Consider the following 15,856-nt stretch of genomic DNA (forward strand, 5'->3'; position numbering starts at 1 on the left):
CTAGTTAAAAAAAATAAAAAAAAAATCAATATTTTTGCACGAGCACAACCAACCTGGTCAATATTGAGGCGAAGTGGCATTAATGAAACACGTAAACAACATTCCTGTGGGGATCTGCCAGACTCTGGTCGGACATGTAACGCTTTAACTGTTAACTGAGGAATAAACAAGGTAAATAAAAAGTAGTAACCTTCACAATTATTAAATCTCAGAACATTAAGTAGGACAAATGTTTACCTTTTAACCTCTATACTAACTTGATTTAATGTGCCACTTATAAATCTAGTGTTGAGCAATTACTTCAATTTCATTTTTTAACAATGTTAATAGTAAGAAAATTTGAAAAATATTTATAAATTATAAAACCAATAAGACTAGAATATATCAAAACTACAACTCTGTATGTGTAGTGAAGTCTAAGAATACGCTAAGAAGTAGATGCTTGTTCAGAATAAAAATCTGAAAGCTGCTAATGTAGTCCTGCACAGGTACCTTCTAAAAAAAAAAAAAAAAAGGAAAATAAATCTGACATACTAATATTTACAATGACTTTTTAGGGAGTTTTAGTATTCACGAGGAGTCAATAACAATAATCATTTAAATGACTTCCATGGCTCCATGGCCTCACTCACGTTCCTCTTTTTCAAAGATCAATAACTGCATATAACTTTCACAAAGACAGTTCAGCTTCTATAATTATAAATAAATTAAAACATGCCATAACAGTACCATGTTTGAATGTGCTTTTCTGGGCATCTCCTTACTACAGTATAGATAGAGAAATTTATTCATTTGTGATGTAGCTAAGCGATCTCTGATCTCCAAGTCTTGAACAATAAAGATCTGCCGTGACACTGGTTGTTCCAACAGACCGGATTCGCCTTCTGCACCACTTTGTGGGTATACTTCATGCTGGAATTTCACCTTTTAAAACATGAAAGAATACAGCACAATCCATTTCAGTGATAAACAAATTTTAAAAAGAATATCACTAAAAACAAATGAACAGAGAAAAAAAGCCACATACAAACTCATCCTTTAGAAATCCTAAAAACTGAGTTCACTATTTTAAATTTTTGTACACCTAATATAAATCTTGCCATTCATATTTGTGTAAAATATTTGTATTTTAGGATGCAGATTCAAGCCAGGTCAAATAGTAAGCAGTATAAAATGAAGAACAAGTTTTGCTTTTCATTTCAGTATGGACTCCACCCTGTTGCTTTACTTCCTTTTCTTTCAGTGTATAGAAGTGCATATCGTGCAAACTAGCAATTCTACACTTCATTTCTTCCCTTTCAAACAGACTTCTCAAGTAGCTTCTTCCAGTCTCAGTTCCCTTTTTAATCACCCACTGTCCACATTAGTCCTGACAAGTTATAATGACTTACCCTTCCTAAATTCTATGCAGTTCTGAATTTCTTTTTCTTCACCTCTTGATGTGATTCTCAATCAAAGACCTGTGGTTACCTACAAATCATGACTCGTCTTAAGTCCCCTCCTTTTCTGCAGTGGGGTAAGCCACACGTAGCAAGTTGAACAGTGTTCTACTGGCCACGTACTGAGATTTTAAGAAATACTGAATAAAGTGCCCCGTACTCAAGAAACACGTAATAAATCTTGAGATGAAATGGAAAACATAAGTTGGTCATAAATACTACTAAGAAACTTTCTGGTTTTGATAGTAGTTTCTACATTTTAGGTTGTGGATACCCCATTGAATGGAGGCATTCAAGGCCACACTGGAAGGTCTAGTGGTTGACGACCCTGCACATAGCAGGGGGGTTGAAACTAGATGATCATTGTGGTCCTTTTTAACCCAGGCCATTCTATGATTCTATGAGTTCTTACGCAGCCTCATACAAAGTTAAAAAGTACAAACAATAAAACAAAACAAAACAGGACCCTACATCTGAGTACTAATATCGAATATTTACTCTTTAAACACCTGCAAACTAAGGGACACACTTCTACACGTGGAATATTAAACTTCCTGTTTTCCTCTTTTCTATTGCAATGCAATGGTCTGTCAAAAACAAGATAAATTCAGAATCAAGTATTTCTGGCAAATGGCCACATAATGAATTTTAAGTCATAGAAGCACCCACTGATTTTAAATGGCATTCAGATTTATGTAGAACCTTTCACCTTCATAGAAGTGCTTGAGAAAAGCTTAATTAAAGTTTCTGCTATTGATTCATTTAACATGAGATTTGGTTAACTCTTTGTCAGTGCTCTTCACAGCATCTGAATCACGCATCTAGTTTCTAACTACAAGCTTAAAAACTACAGCAATATAATTATTCCTGAAGGGTGATAAATAATGCTATGGAAAACACAGTAATAATATTATGATATAACTGGATGTTATTTAATGCCCAGTTATCAGTAGATGTCCCAATGGATCTACATCTCAATTATTTCACTAAGTATTTAATTTCATAATAGGTATACCAATTCAAAGGAAAACCAAGGACAGAAAAATAGAGCAGCTGTACAACACAGAGAAAACAAATTTTAAGTGTATTATATTAAGTATCTTCCATCTTTAGAAACACGTTCAGTCACCAAATAAGCAATACTCCGTCAGAACAATACATTTCTTGTTAACCAATTCTAAATCTACCACTTCCAATGTAATTGCTTAGATGTAGAGAGATGCTACTGGAAGAAAGCCTACTCAATTCAAACGGAAAGCTCCTATTAAACCAGTATAGCACGTAATGTATTTTCACAGCCATGGCAGAAGATTTTTGTCATTCACCTTGCTTAATTGTATTTCCATGAGGAAATCTGGGTTTCTTCCTCTTCCCCCACAAGCCGTACTCCTTCCATGTCTTGTTGGTGTATGAGAAGGAGAACTATGGGGACTTCTGTGGGGGAAAACAGAAAAACAAAAAACTTTTCTCAACTAACTTAAAGCCATCTCACTGTGAACAGAGACTGGAAGTTAACCAAAAAATTCCATTCTATTACTAAGTAAAACACACTGACATGGAATGCTTAGTTGTATGTTTCCCAGCAAATTAATTTTCCTAAATTTTGTCCATGATAACATTAATTCATCTTTCGCTTACAAGATTTCCTTCAAATTAGATCCCACCTACTACAGCAATAGTCTCTTACACCCCTTAGGGTCCACCTGCTTAAGAAATTTTATTTTTCATGTAACACTTAAAAGCAAAACCATTACTCCACTCTCTAAAGAAATTAATAATCAAATGCCACAACAAAAATCCAAAGTGTTCAGCTTAAGACACTGTAAACATATACTGAGATAGACTGAGTAAGCACATTTCTTGCATGGAAGGAGCAAAGGAGTAAGAGAGGCCAATTTAAGGTTAATCTTACTGTGCAATCTCAAATCAAAGGGAAATAAAGTAGTTTAAAATGTACTAATGTTCAGAACTATGTCAAATACTTACACAAAACTTTTAGCTGGAGATGTTGGTGGTGCAGACCCAAAATCTCTTCCACCATAAAGATGCCAAATAAGAGAGATTTCCTTCACAATGTAGCGTACCAGAGGAACAGGAAAATGAAGGGGAGCTTTGCTTGCATCTGTTTTTTTCACAGGCTGACTGAAATGATTTTCCTTTATCAAAATTGCATCATCAACCAGTTTTTTTATTACTGGTTCTTCTTCTTTCTCCTAAAAACGTACATTAAAATAAAAAAACATAAAGAAGATAAAATACATATTCCTTACTAAGACGTTTATTTTCTTCATATGAAAAGAGACTGTTCTATACTGTTTTATGAAGGTTATACAACAGGTTTGGTTTAGGAATGATATGTAGAAAGTAACAAAAACCAAAAAGCACATAAGAATAAATGAGAAAATAAAACAAAACATTCTGAGGGTAAGAATACCACATACTCCATGTGTATATGACGAACACAGGTCTACTATATAAGGCACTACTGGAAACAGACAACCTCAAAGATAACTGGGCAAATACTACTGATCAGGAATCCGAAACTAGCTCTGTTTATTAAGCAGAATACAACCAGAGATTATACGAAGAATGTGAACACAAACTGTTTTCAGACAGTTTGAGTATTGTGTCCCAAATCTTTTAATGGAGGACAGAGAGCGGAGTGACATGGCACACAAGCTTTTCTGTGTCTGGTAAGGATCTTATGCTCACAAGACTACTGAAAGCTTGGTCCATGAGAAAAATGAATAAAATGTTAGTAGATAGTTACTTTGCACATCTTTTAAGTATTGTATTTTTCTTACAACTTCTTTGTAAACTTTTATTGTAAGTCCAATGGCAATAATTAATCATGAATAAAACATATATAAGCTTCTGACATAATATTCAGCTCACAGAACAACATTTTCCTGAGATAAAACTACCTAAAGATAGCTGCATATATTTTCAATGATAACAACATATGAACGTCTTTCACAATAATAATTTTTGTGCACTCACAAAACCTTCTAATGCTGTTTACATACGGCTCATATGGATTTATCTTTTTTTTTTTTTTTTTTTTTTAGTAATTCTCACAGAATTTCTTACAGAAACAGCAGCTTTTGGTGCAAAAAGAATGCAGAAATCATCACTTTCTGCAGGAACATCTCCCACGGTTTCATTTATCAGATGATGAGTGAATGAAGCATAAGTGGGACTCGAATCTTGAGAGACATTTCCACTTTCATCTGGAAACAGGAAGAGATCTGAGCAAGATGGTTCCTGAGTTTGAGATCTGTCATCCAAAACTCCTGGGAGGAGAGAAAAAACATGCTTCATTGGAAAAGTCTTTACAAAGTACCAACAAAATAATGCCTTATTTAAGTGAAACTTCTTACTTTAATTGCAGTATCAAGAGAAGCTGATAGAAGTTGAAGACATTTTCAAAAAATTAGTCCACTATACAATTAAAACAATTACAATATATTCATAACTAATTACTAGTAGAGATGATTTTAAAGATAAAGTGTTCATAAAAATATCATACAGATACAAAACATCATCTCATTCTAGTAACAAGATGACAATATCAATAACTTTCGGTATCACACCAATAGCTTACCTTCAACTGTGGAAATAAATATTATACTATTTGTAGTACAAAATCCTTAGCCAAATTAAACCTGGATTTAGCTGCACTCAAGGTGCAGAAGCCATAATTCTGTATTTAAATCAATTACCTTGTTATGTCTGCTAATTAAAAGATTTCCTCATGACTCCAAATTTTGTTTGTGACTTGGAAGTGTACCATCCTCCTGATCTACCTCTGTATACAGAATAGTGGTTTTTGTTTCCTCCACACCACAGAATGCACGTAGCTTACCCATGCTAACTTACTTTGACAATCAGGGGTCTTTGATAGAAACACACAAAGTCTGATGCCTTCCTTGCTGCTGCCAGTATTTAAGCAATGGGTATCTGATTATGATTTTGAATTACTTTTACATTACTGTTATTAACAGTGAGAATTTAATATCTGATCATTAGAAGACTTCAGACTGCAGCGTGCTGTAATTATTTCTGCAGTGTTTCAATATACACAAAACTTTTGATCCGACTTTCTTTAGAGAAAGGTTGCACTTCATGTTTATTTATGGCCCCAACAGATTCTTACCATTAGGCTCTATCTTCACAGCAGAAGTCTGATGAGTCTCAATTTCCTCCATAGCATCACTCATCAAATCCCGTAAAATCTGTTGCTCTGATTCAGCGAGCAGTGGCCCGTGTGAAGAGGGCTGACTAAAGGTCTCCACCTATAGGCAACAAACCATATATAGTCATATTTAAAAATAATGGCAATGTCATGTTAAATAAGATTTTGCTAGCATGTCCTGAAACACAGCAGTTAAACTTTTGATAAAGTCAGACAATTTCATAAATTATCAATTGAAATGCCGCTAAGATCTACATGATTCATAAAACAGAACAAAAGACTATGATTTGGGATACTTGCATCATTACAGCACTTGAACACCTCAGATATGTCCTAGAATTTCTTTTTCTTTGCTATATATGAATTTGGTACATTAAGTAAACAGCAAAAAATATTTATAACTATCTAGTAGTGAACAAGACAGAACAAAAATTAAAGTAAAGGTAACATTTTACTCTCAAATATTTTTGAGACAGATACAAGCTAATTTTTTGCAACATTTCTCATGTTCTTTGGAGAAGGAACGTAGACATTGAAACTAAAACAGATTACCAGAAAGTGTACAGCTAGTTACATCAATGTTATTTTGTGATTTTATACCTTCATTTTTGGCTTGTTAACTCCGCATTTAATCTCTGTTTTACTTGGAGGATGTAAATCACCATAACTTGCAATATATTGTATAAGATTCATCAGTGCAGCACATGAATCAGAGCAGGTGCGAATATGGATTACATCACTGGAACAGTGCAGCTCAAAACGTGGTTTAGTCTGGATAACAAGAAGACACACTTAAGAGTACTTTTAAAATCAATCTAAAGTTCCATAAAAATAGTTTCTATACACAGTTTAAAATTAGTTAACTAGTCAAACAGAACTAAAAGAAGTACATACAAACTTAAAAAGAAGCCTGTTCGATTCTAAATATAATCAAGCAATTTATAAATCACAAATCAGTCCTGATTATTTTAGATTTTATTTGTGGCTAAATACTTACTCTTTCCCCATCTGAATCAGATTTTACTGTTGTAATAGTTAGTTCCAGCAGGCCCATATCCATAACACGAACGTAATCTGAAAGACAATGCATAAAAAATTTAAAAAGAAAAAAATGAAAAGAAGAAGTATCTTCCTTTTTTTAATTTTTGGTTGTTAAAGCATTAAAACGGATTGTTTTGCCAATACTTTTTCCAGTACATAACCTCTAGAAACACTATTTGCGTGCAGTGCAATCTATTAGAATTTTAACCTTATCTTGTCCACATAAGTTAGAGGCAAAGGCACACAGAAACTGGCTGACTAGGCCAGTTTCCTAGTCCTAGGAATTCTAGGTGCTTAGTGTTGAAGTAGTAGAGAGGACATTTTAATACCGTACCCATCTTTCAGCACCAAGAATAGCTTACTTCCCCACTTCTTTGTTTAAACACCATACGCATGCCTTTATGCTGTCCTTCACTAGAGATTTCTCAGGTAAATTTTTTTTAATATTCCTTCAGTTTCTCAATTCTAACAGTTGTTACTGTATAAAACAGAGTAGAATAGCTGATATTTTTCTGATAAGACTACCTAGAATTCCAAGCCATACAACCACTTTTAAGTTCAACTACTGAGAATGCGTAACTCATGAAAAGAGCTTCTCTGACATGCTTCTGCAACTACAAATCTAAACTAAAAATATCATATTTCAGTACTGAACTACTCATTTCATATCTAACTAGCCACTACTCATCTTCTTAGAGCTTCAACAATCTTAATATATGCTGAATATTCCTATAAGGCTCTAACCATGTGCTACGAGATATGGTTTAGCAGCTTCATGGTAGAAGTGGTGATAGGAGGACAGTTGGACTAGACGATCTTGTAGGTTCTTTCCAACTTTGTGATTCTATGATGAGAAATTCAAGAACTGATTAAATGCTTACCTCTATGGAGGTTTACCATAACAGTGTTGCACTTGTCAGACAGATGCAAAGCAGCTTCATCTAAAATTACCCTAGAACATCAGTAAACCAAAACAAACAAAAATACTAGATGAAATAAACACAACAAAGAAATGCTACAAACTTCAGCAGGCATGGAAAAGAAACAATATTTAGCATAGAAAAATTTCACTGTTATCAACATACTAAATATGGTCAATAATCCCTAAATATTTTGTTAGTTAATACAATGTTGTCTACACATAATAAATCTTGATGTAACATGAAGTGCTGGTAATTAAGAAAATACAACTTTGTTTTTCCAGCTTTCCAACTTATTAAAAATTGTAGAATTGCTGGTTGTTAATGAAAGCAATCCAACAAAAAGAGTAATGTGTTTAGCCTAACAAAAAAGAACGATTACATATGAACAGAGTATATTTCAAAGACATAGTTTACCAGTGTGATCATTTACACAATGTAAATGCTTCATAGATCAAATAGTAAACAGGCACTACAAGTTTCACAGAAGATCCCACGTTTCACAAGCACTTAAATTATACCTGAGAGTAGAATAGGATTTATCGACTGCAACACTGCTGGAAATGCTGAAAGTTTCAACAGTAAGTAGAGATCTGACTGGCAAATACACGGGCCTAGCAACAAATGGAAAAATATTTTCTTTCAATTAAAAATTGTTGCTTATTATATAAAATGTGTATTATGTAATAACAATTTTTATTTTTCACTGATAAACTTCTACTTTATAAATTTATACATTTAGAAGCAGCTAAATCTTCCCTGTCTTAGAGAAGGGCTTATTTTACTTTAGATTGCTTAGAGTTTGCCATATTTCTATTTAGAACTTTTTCCAAACAAGCATAAACAAATGTTATTAACAATATGCAAACTAGAATGTTTAAAATGAAAAAATATATTGCTGCAGCGCCACCAAATGACAGACTTGCATTTCATTTACCTGTAATCGAGAGCACAACTCCATAGATGCACATGAAAAGTTGTAACTGTAGCTGGAGGATTATATCCCAAAACAGGCTCATCACAAATATTCAAAAAATATAAAATCTAAAAATCATAAATATATCATTATAATTTTTCACCATTTGCTAATTTAACAAGCAATAATGCATTAGAAAATAGAAGATCTGTAACAAGTATGATAATAAAACATTTTATTTATTATTTTATTACTCAAAGGAACAGGTAGCGAATTAAGCTCAAATATTTGAAAGTGCTTACCCAGTATGTGAACACAGAAGAGCACTGAATGTAAACTGGGCAAAAAAAAAAAGCAACAAACTAACATGTAGACTTAAAGGTGTGGAAGAGGCTGATGCAGAGAATTCAAAGCAGCTATCTGTCTGTCATGGTTTAGTGTGGTTTTTGTTGGATTTGTTTGGGGGGATTTTTTTTTTCCCCCATTGTTTATTTAAGTCAAGGATTATTAATGTACTTCTGTAATGAAAAGGGCAAGAAATTAATGGATTACATGGATGGGTTATAATGATTTTTAATCTGAAAATCATCTTTCAATAGGGTAAAAAAAAAAAGTAGGACAAAAGCTAATATAAAAAACTCTTAGGTTTAGTTTCAAATTTAAAGCAATTGTCATAAAATAATGAGACTGAAGTTGAAAATGCAGTTGAGAAAACTCTAGAAATCTGACCTGTTCATGCCAGCTTAGACCTGAAGGCAACACTCTGTGTTGAAGGGTGGCTCCTCTTAGCCCAACAGCAACTAGAAATTCCTGTACAAGAAAGCTGTACAAATTAGTTTACATGAAATACATGCAAATGATTGAGATCTAGATAATAAAGTGTTTACCCTTGTTCTCCCAAAATTGACTATAAATTGTCTAAGCAGAATTCTCTAAAAATGGAAGGAAGGACTAGATCAGGATTAAACAAAACAAAAAAAATGTTTCCTAAAACAGAAACCTTGTTTAATATAATCTAGTATTTGTTGCAATGGAATAGTCTGAAAATTATTATCAATTTTCTAGTGGCAGTAGGAAGGCTATTCATTCATTTATTCTGAGCTTCACCAGGAATTAGAAGGAGTACTACCACAGTTTAAACCTGAGTCAACTGAGCCATAATGAGATTCTGCTACTATGCAGATTCCTTCCCTCCCTAGATAACTCTACCAACCTGTTTGTCACCATTATGCTGGCAAACAGATCATCTTTTAGCCATGCTAATGAACGCTATTGCTGAAGCCAACTCATTTACCAGAGAGCTGCATCAAACAGGCAAGCAAAGGCTATGCCATAGACAACACTGTCAGTAAGTTAATCAGAGTAACTTTTAACTCTTCATATTTGCTTTGCCTGATTTGGTACCAGATTAACTCAACAAAGCTAAAACACAAAAAGATCAGCTGGACAGTAAGTATATGTGGTCAGCACAGTAAAGCACTGGAAGAATTACTACATTGTGCTGATAAATAAAATTCACAATTCACCCAAGAAAATCTGATTTTAATAAAATTAAAGGAAAAGTGGCTCATAAGTCCTGGTATCTACATCTGTAAACCTGTAATCTAAATGCTTTCATATACACTGAGATAAATAAAAGCACAAACTTAAAAACACAAACCTTTGTATTGCTCTCTATTTTATCTGATTGGATTTTGACCGCAACAGTCAGCATATTTGGGCAGTTCTCTCCCACACCATCTGAAGATGTCCTACTAAGACCATCTTCTTCCGAAAAACAAATAGTAGGTTCTAACCAATGGGGACGTATTGTGCTGGGCAGTCGTATTTCAGATGAAGGGATGGCCCCATCCACCATACCTGCAGAAATTGTGTAATGAGTTATACTGTGATTCAAAGCTACTACTAATGAAGCGTTAAGGAAAATCCTTTTTATTCTTAATATCTTTTAAGTCCTTCCATTACCACCAAATAAAGTCAGGCATACACACTTAGAACCACAAATTACAAAAGGAAGGTTACAGGTGATGCAATATTTAAAAACATGGTTAGAGCTAAAATCTTTAATCTAAGTAGAGTTTGTGAGATTTTTTTTTGTTTCTTTTTTGTTGTTTCTTTTGTGTCTAGAATCTTTTTAAACTAAATATCTAGTACCGTGTACAAGTGCCTACATTCATAACAAAGAACAAATTGTACAGCTAACACCTATAAGAGGACCACAAAATCTTTGGAGGCTAGCAGTTGACAGGAAAAGCCTGAATTAAACTGCTGCATCACTGCAGTATCTTAGGAGCATTACCCATGGTTTACAATCAAGTGATACACTACTGGAGGGGAAAAGGCAGGAGGAAGGGTGGGAATAGCAGCATTTCCTTCTCCTGAAGAAATGAAAGAATATCTCCTTAAAATTTAGCTCCCACAGCCACCTCCATCCCAACCCTACCTTGATGATACAAATTGAGGCTGCTAGAATGGAGACAAACGTAGTGTCTATCTTCAAAACCTTCATATCTAGTCACACTGAAAAGTGAACCATTGTTGAATTCCAACCAGAATTCTCCATATTTTCCTTCTAGTGTTTTTCCATCATCCTGCTGAAGGAAGAGCAGAAACAATATGCTGAGTTAGATAGCTCAGACTAACCCAACACTTGCCAATAGCATCATCTTTTTGCTTGCATTTTGTTATTCTTATGTTGAAATAAGTTTAAAAGAATTGCTAAAACATTATGTCACTTTACAATCTAGTTACATTATAGTACGTAGAATGTAAGAAGATTACAGAGTTACTGTTATATACACTTGTTCCTTCAAGAAGATGGGACATTTTGCATGAAAGGGTCCAATAGCCAAGACCAAAAAACTTTCTATGTTTGATTTTGTGTAATTGTCCAGCCTCAGCATCTTACCTTTACATCTGTGAATATCGACACTAATCCATGTGTGACATTTAGCAGAACAGACAGAAAGCTTTGTGAATGTTTATTCTGAGAATCAAGCTTTTTCCTTCTGCGTGAGCGATAATTTGGATCAACAGTGGAATAATATTGTAGTGTTTCCTCTTCAGATCCACTCTCATCATCTAAGAGATAAAATAGCAAAAGACTAACTTTCTAGTTAACACATTACGCCAGTAACTCATTTTATCTAGGTGGTGCAATTTAATTTCACTTATTTTTACTTGACTGAAAAACAATCTACAATTTTTCCACTCAGTTTAAAAATTTTTTCTTACAAATTTGCAAGTTCTTTCCGGTATCATCATAATCACTTCAACCACTTCAGCCTTTGTACCACAGTAGTTCAAGAGGATCTATTAAGTGCATTACCATAATTAACTGCAGATTTGAATTGACTGAAGCTGTCTTTACTGAAAGTATTGATGAGTTGACTGGCCACAGATAGTCCAACACCATAAGAAAGGTTTTCAAATGTTTCTACGGGAGATGGAGCGGTTGGTTCCCACAGCAGCAAATCATTGCTGATTCTAGAAAGAAATACATTATTATCTAAAAAACTAAATTCCCAATAAGTATAAGATGAATAAAGCACTACCTCCTTCACAGATTTAATATATCGGATTTCATAAACAAAGAGGAGAAAGTTCAGGAGAACAAGAAAGAATAATATTTCCAGAAATAAAAGCCATAAATAATGAGAATGTTTTTTCCTCCATAATTATAGTATGCATATGGCATATTATAGCATTAATAGCGACACAAAAATCTCTACTAATTGTACGTTGGATAAATATGTTGGGGAGGAAAAATACTATTTTGATCACATCAATTTCAAAATGAAGTTGCAAGAAACATTATTTACTCTGATTTTACATGAGTCTGTGTCTATCAGTGGGACACAACTTGTACATTCAATAACCTCACCATTCAATGAAAGTCTAAGTACTGCAACCTTGGAAGAGAAATAATGGCCAATACAGGATAGCATAAATAATTATCTTTCTTCATGTAGGTGACATGTAGCATAAGAGTTATTTTTCAATTGATATAATCTAGTTGAGTTGCTTTTTACCCTCCCCTCCCCCCGCAGATTAGGAACAATTAGCAGAAACAGTGACAGGAATCAGGATTTAAGTCAAGTTCAAGTTCCCCTCATTAGCCTTGGTAAGATTTAAAATAACAAAAATAAAAAGAGTTTTACCCCTGTCTTATGAACTTTTAATTTTTAAGAGAAAAGTCACTGAATTAAAACAGAAAAATGTATTCAATGTTTTTGAAGTATAATGATTATTTATAAAGGAGAATCCAAAATACTAGGGCAGAACTAAGCACTGCGAACAAAGATCTGAATAAGTTTTTCACTGAAAGCAAAAGTGTATCTCTCATTCACAAAATCTGCCACATACTTTTTCAGCAACTGAGTCCTACAGTAACATTCAGACATATGATAGTGTCCCTGAAGCTAACTCACAAGTGAAACGTATTTTACAAAGTACTTAATATTCTCAGTAAACCATTCAAATGGATTCCAGCTATAATTACTAATTTAAATGCTTTCATCAACAATTAATATAGAACTAGAAGTATAGGCAACGATAACTAAGTAAAACAATTATCATACTTGCCTGTTGTAAAGTTTTTCATAAAAGCCTTTGTTTGGTAATGTCAAGTGGATGTTTGGCAACATGAGCTCCAGTACATAATGAGAATTGTTAATTGTTTTATCCTGAAACTCAGTCATTTCAACTACATCTCCTGGCATCACCATCTGAAAGAAAAACAAAACAAACCCCAAGGTGAAAATAAAAACAAACAACTGAGAGTCAGAAGATGCATGTAAGTGAGAAGACCCAAGTGTGAGAATACATTAATTTTATCTACTGTTTGCACAAAACAATAATAAAATTTCAAAGTACCTCTTCATTTTCAAACATGACTCTACGAGAAGAAAAAGGAGAAGGCTCTGGTCTTCTAATATCACAGACATCTTTCAAAGAATGAGGCCCTCCTTCTTCTTCTTCCTGAAAGTTACCATCTCCTTCCTCCTCCTCAGCTGCTATCCTTTCCAGAATGGAGTGCACAGCCAGAGGGTTTATTTTCAATACAATCCTGATGTTGGAGATGTTGTGCAGAACAAGCCATTAGAGACGCCAAGAATTTTTATTTTACTGCACAGACACATTTAACCACTACTACTATTAAACCAGTAAGCGCAAGCGGACTTAGCAAGTCAACAATCAGGACTCTTTTATCAGCAGAAACATTTTAGAGGGAATGACACGCTGAGAAAAAACACCAAACTTAAAGGCACAAAAGAATACAAAAAGAATCACCAGGCCAAAAGTTTAGTATCTGTTATTTTCAATACTATCAAGCAACCATTAGGTGATCAAAGAAAATGCTTTCTCAAAATAACGTTTTTTATCATCTTGACACCAGCAGCTATTAGAAACAAACTAACTAACTAACGTTCTGCATATTCTCTGTACATTATGAGTACAAACTGTTCATATTTCTATCATCATACAAAAAAAAAACCTGAAAAAAATTTCCATGCAGAAATACTGTCAAAAAGCCATTGAAAATTGTGGCAAAAAGTATACGTAGCAAATTCTAAAATCACATTTTCAAACAGCATTAGGTGATTCTGTTTGGTAACTGAGGCATTGTGTTGCCTTACAAGTTATAATAATACTCAAAAAATAAATATTCTTACTGTTGTTACAGCTTTGTACCAGTTTATTAGTATTTTGAGACAAAAATCCATGGGTTTTTTTTGTTGTTGTTGTTCTGTATTCAGTTTTTAATGTAAAAGAGAAAATGTAAAGTGACAAATTGGATTGGACAAAGTTTCAAGTCTCCTTCAAGCTCACCTTGAAGTGAAATTTACTCAAACCTATCCAGAAAACATTATCCATTAGAACCATGTTGATGATAAACACAGAATTTTCCTAAGTTCTTGGGTTCTTTTCACGTTCTTCGCAATTCATTTTAAAGCACTCGCCACACAAGTAGTCAGCGTTAAAATTTCAACAACAGCAGTACTTCAAAAATACTAACTATCTACACTGAAGAATAAAACATTATTTTACCGAGGCCAATCAAAGTTGTCTGATGATGTTATATCTCCATCAACACCGCCAGACACTTGAAAAAATTTTACTGGCGCTTGTGCTTTATCTTCTTCAAATGAACCTAAACAGAAAAATATAGTAGAAAAAAAGTTGACTCAGGAATTACATCTGCTAACTATAGGATGCAGGTAATAATCTGAACCGAGAAAGACAACAAAAAAATTCATGAAAATAATGACAGCTGCTAACTTCAGGTCACCTGCTTCTCAGCTTGGAGTCTAATAGGCAAACCTATCCAAGCTGCACAAGACACCTTTGTGCATTTTCTCTTCTTTTCCACAAAAAAATAAATGTAAACTTTTACAATTTGAAAGCAGTTTGGTTTCTATCTTCTTACTTTTTACGATACTTCAGTTATAAGAGTATTACCATTTTATCAATGGCAATTATTTAGGACATATAATTCACTATATTTTTAAACTAGAACTGAGATTTCTCATTTTGCTCCCACAGTATCTACAAAATTTAGCCTAAAACAATGAGAGATCCCAGGAAAACGCTAAACTGAAAATAGACATAAGACAACATGACATAAAATAACAGAAATATTAGCTCAGTTCTCAAGCACTGCACCCATGTATCCTCATCTCCTATTTGTATTAATTGACCTATGCTAGTATCTAGCACAGAACATTACACTGCAGGAGAGATATCTGCTCCAAAATGGAGATGGAAAGGTATTCCATCAAGAGGAGAGAAGTAATTACTAATCCTTAATGGAAGACCTTTGTGTCAACTGCATAATTTCTGGTAAAATTATAATAAAAAAAGAATATTCAAACATAATGTGAACACACTTACCAGTAAGCTCTTTAAAAGTCAGTTCTAATTTAACTTGTTCTGGAGTTGAGCCTCCTACAAACTCTGTTTTAAATTCTATATCTGTAAATTCAAGATGAAGAATCTCTTTCTGAAGTGACTTCTTAAACCATGGTCCTCTTTCCTGATCTGACCGCAGGTCAGGTATTGGGAAGCGAACAGACAAATTCAATGCAGGGGCAGTGACCTGAACTGAAACTCTACAGTTTGCAGGAGTATGCGAATCATCCAGAAAAACTTCAGTGAATGCTTTGTGCTAAAACAAATAAACAGAAAAAGTTAAAAATAAAAAAAATTTGTATTAGAGAAAATAATGCTAAAAATAACTACAGAGAAAGCTTTTCCTGTAATACCCTTAAAAAAGTACTCATATATTTCATACGAGTTTCATACATCACACAAAATAGATAAAGGACCAATCATTATTACTTTT

The 15,856-nt window shown here is 33.7% G+C and overlaps 1 protein-coding gene across 1 annotated transcript in view; it reads right to left on the reverse strand.

Annotated features, from left to right (window-relative positions):
• Window positions 1-15,856, reverse strand: part of ATG2B (autophagy related 2B) — a 45,654-nt gene that overhangs the window by 10,066 nt on the left and 19,732 nt on the right. Inside the window, exons 15-34 of the mRNA XM_031593025.2 lie at window positions 15,406-15,679; window positions 14,563-14,665; window positions 13,387-13,579; window positions 13,096-13,238; window positions 11,840-11,997; window positions 11,420-11,592; window positions 10,955-11,105; window positions 10,172-10,371; window positions 9,241-9,321; window positions 8,533-8,639; window positions 8,117-8,209; window positions 7,557-7,627; window positions 6,632-6,708; window positions 6,235-6,405; window positions 5,596-5,734; window positions 4,530-4,732; window positions 3,426-3,652; window positions 2,765-2,873; window positions 730-924; window positions 54-155 (exon numbers count right to left, since the gene is read on the reverse strand). Of these exons, the coding sequence (XP_031448885.2) occupies window positions 54-155; window positions 730-924; window positions 2,765-2,873; window positions 3,426-3,652; window positions 4,530-4,732; window positions 5,596-5,734; window positions 6,235-6,405; window positions 6,632-6,708; window positions 7,557-7,627; window positions 8,117-8,209; window positions 8,533-8,639; window positions 9,241-9,321; window positions 10,172-10,371; window positions 10,955-11,105; window positions 11,420-11,592; window positions 11,840-11,997; window positions 13,096-13,238; window positions 13,387-13,579; window positions 14,563-14,665; window positions 15,406-15,679 (2,970 nt within the window). The remainder of the gene's footprint in view (window positions 1-53; window positions 156-729; window positions 925-2,764; window positions 2,874-3,425; window positions 3,653-4,529; window positions 4,733-5,595; window positions 5,735-6,234; window positions 6,406-6,631; window positions 6,709-7,556; window positions 7,628-8,116; window positions 8,210-8,532; window positions 8,640-9,240; window positions 9,322-10,171; window positions 10,372-10,954; window positions 11,106-11,419; window positions 11,593-11,839; window positions 11,998-13,095; window positions 13,239-13,386; window positions 13,580-14,562; window positions 14,666-15,405; window positions 15,680-15,856) is intronic.

The sequence above is a fragment of the Phasianus colchicus genome, chromosome 5 (genome assembly GCF_987193195.1).
Source record: "Phasianus colchicus chromosome 5, bPhaCol1.hap1.1, whole genome shotgun sequence".
Classification (NCBI taxonomy): Eukaryota; Metazoa; Chordata; class Aves; order Galliformes; family Phasianidae; genus Phasianus; species Phasianus colchicus.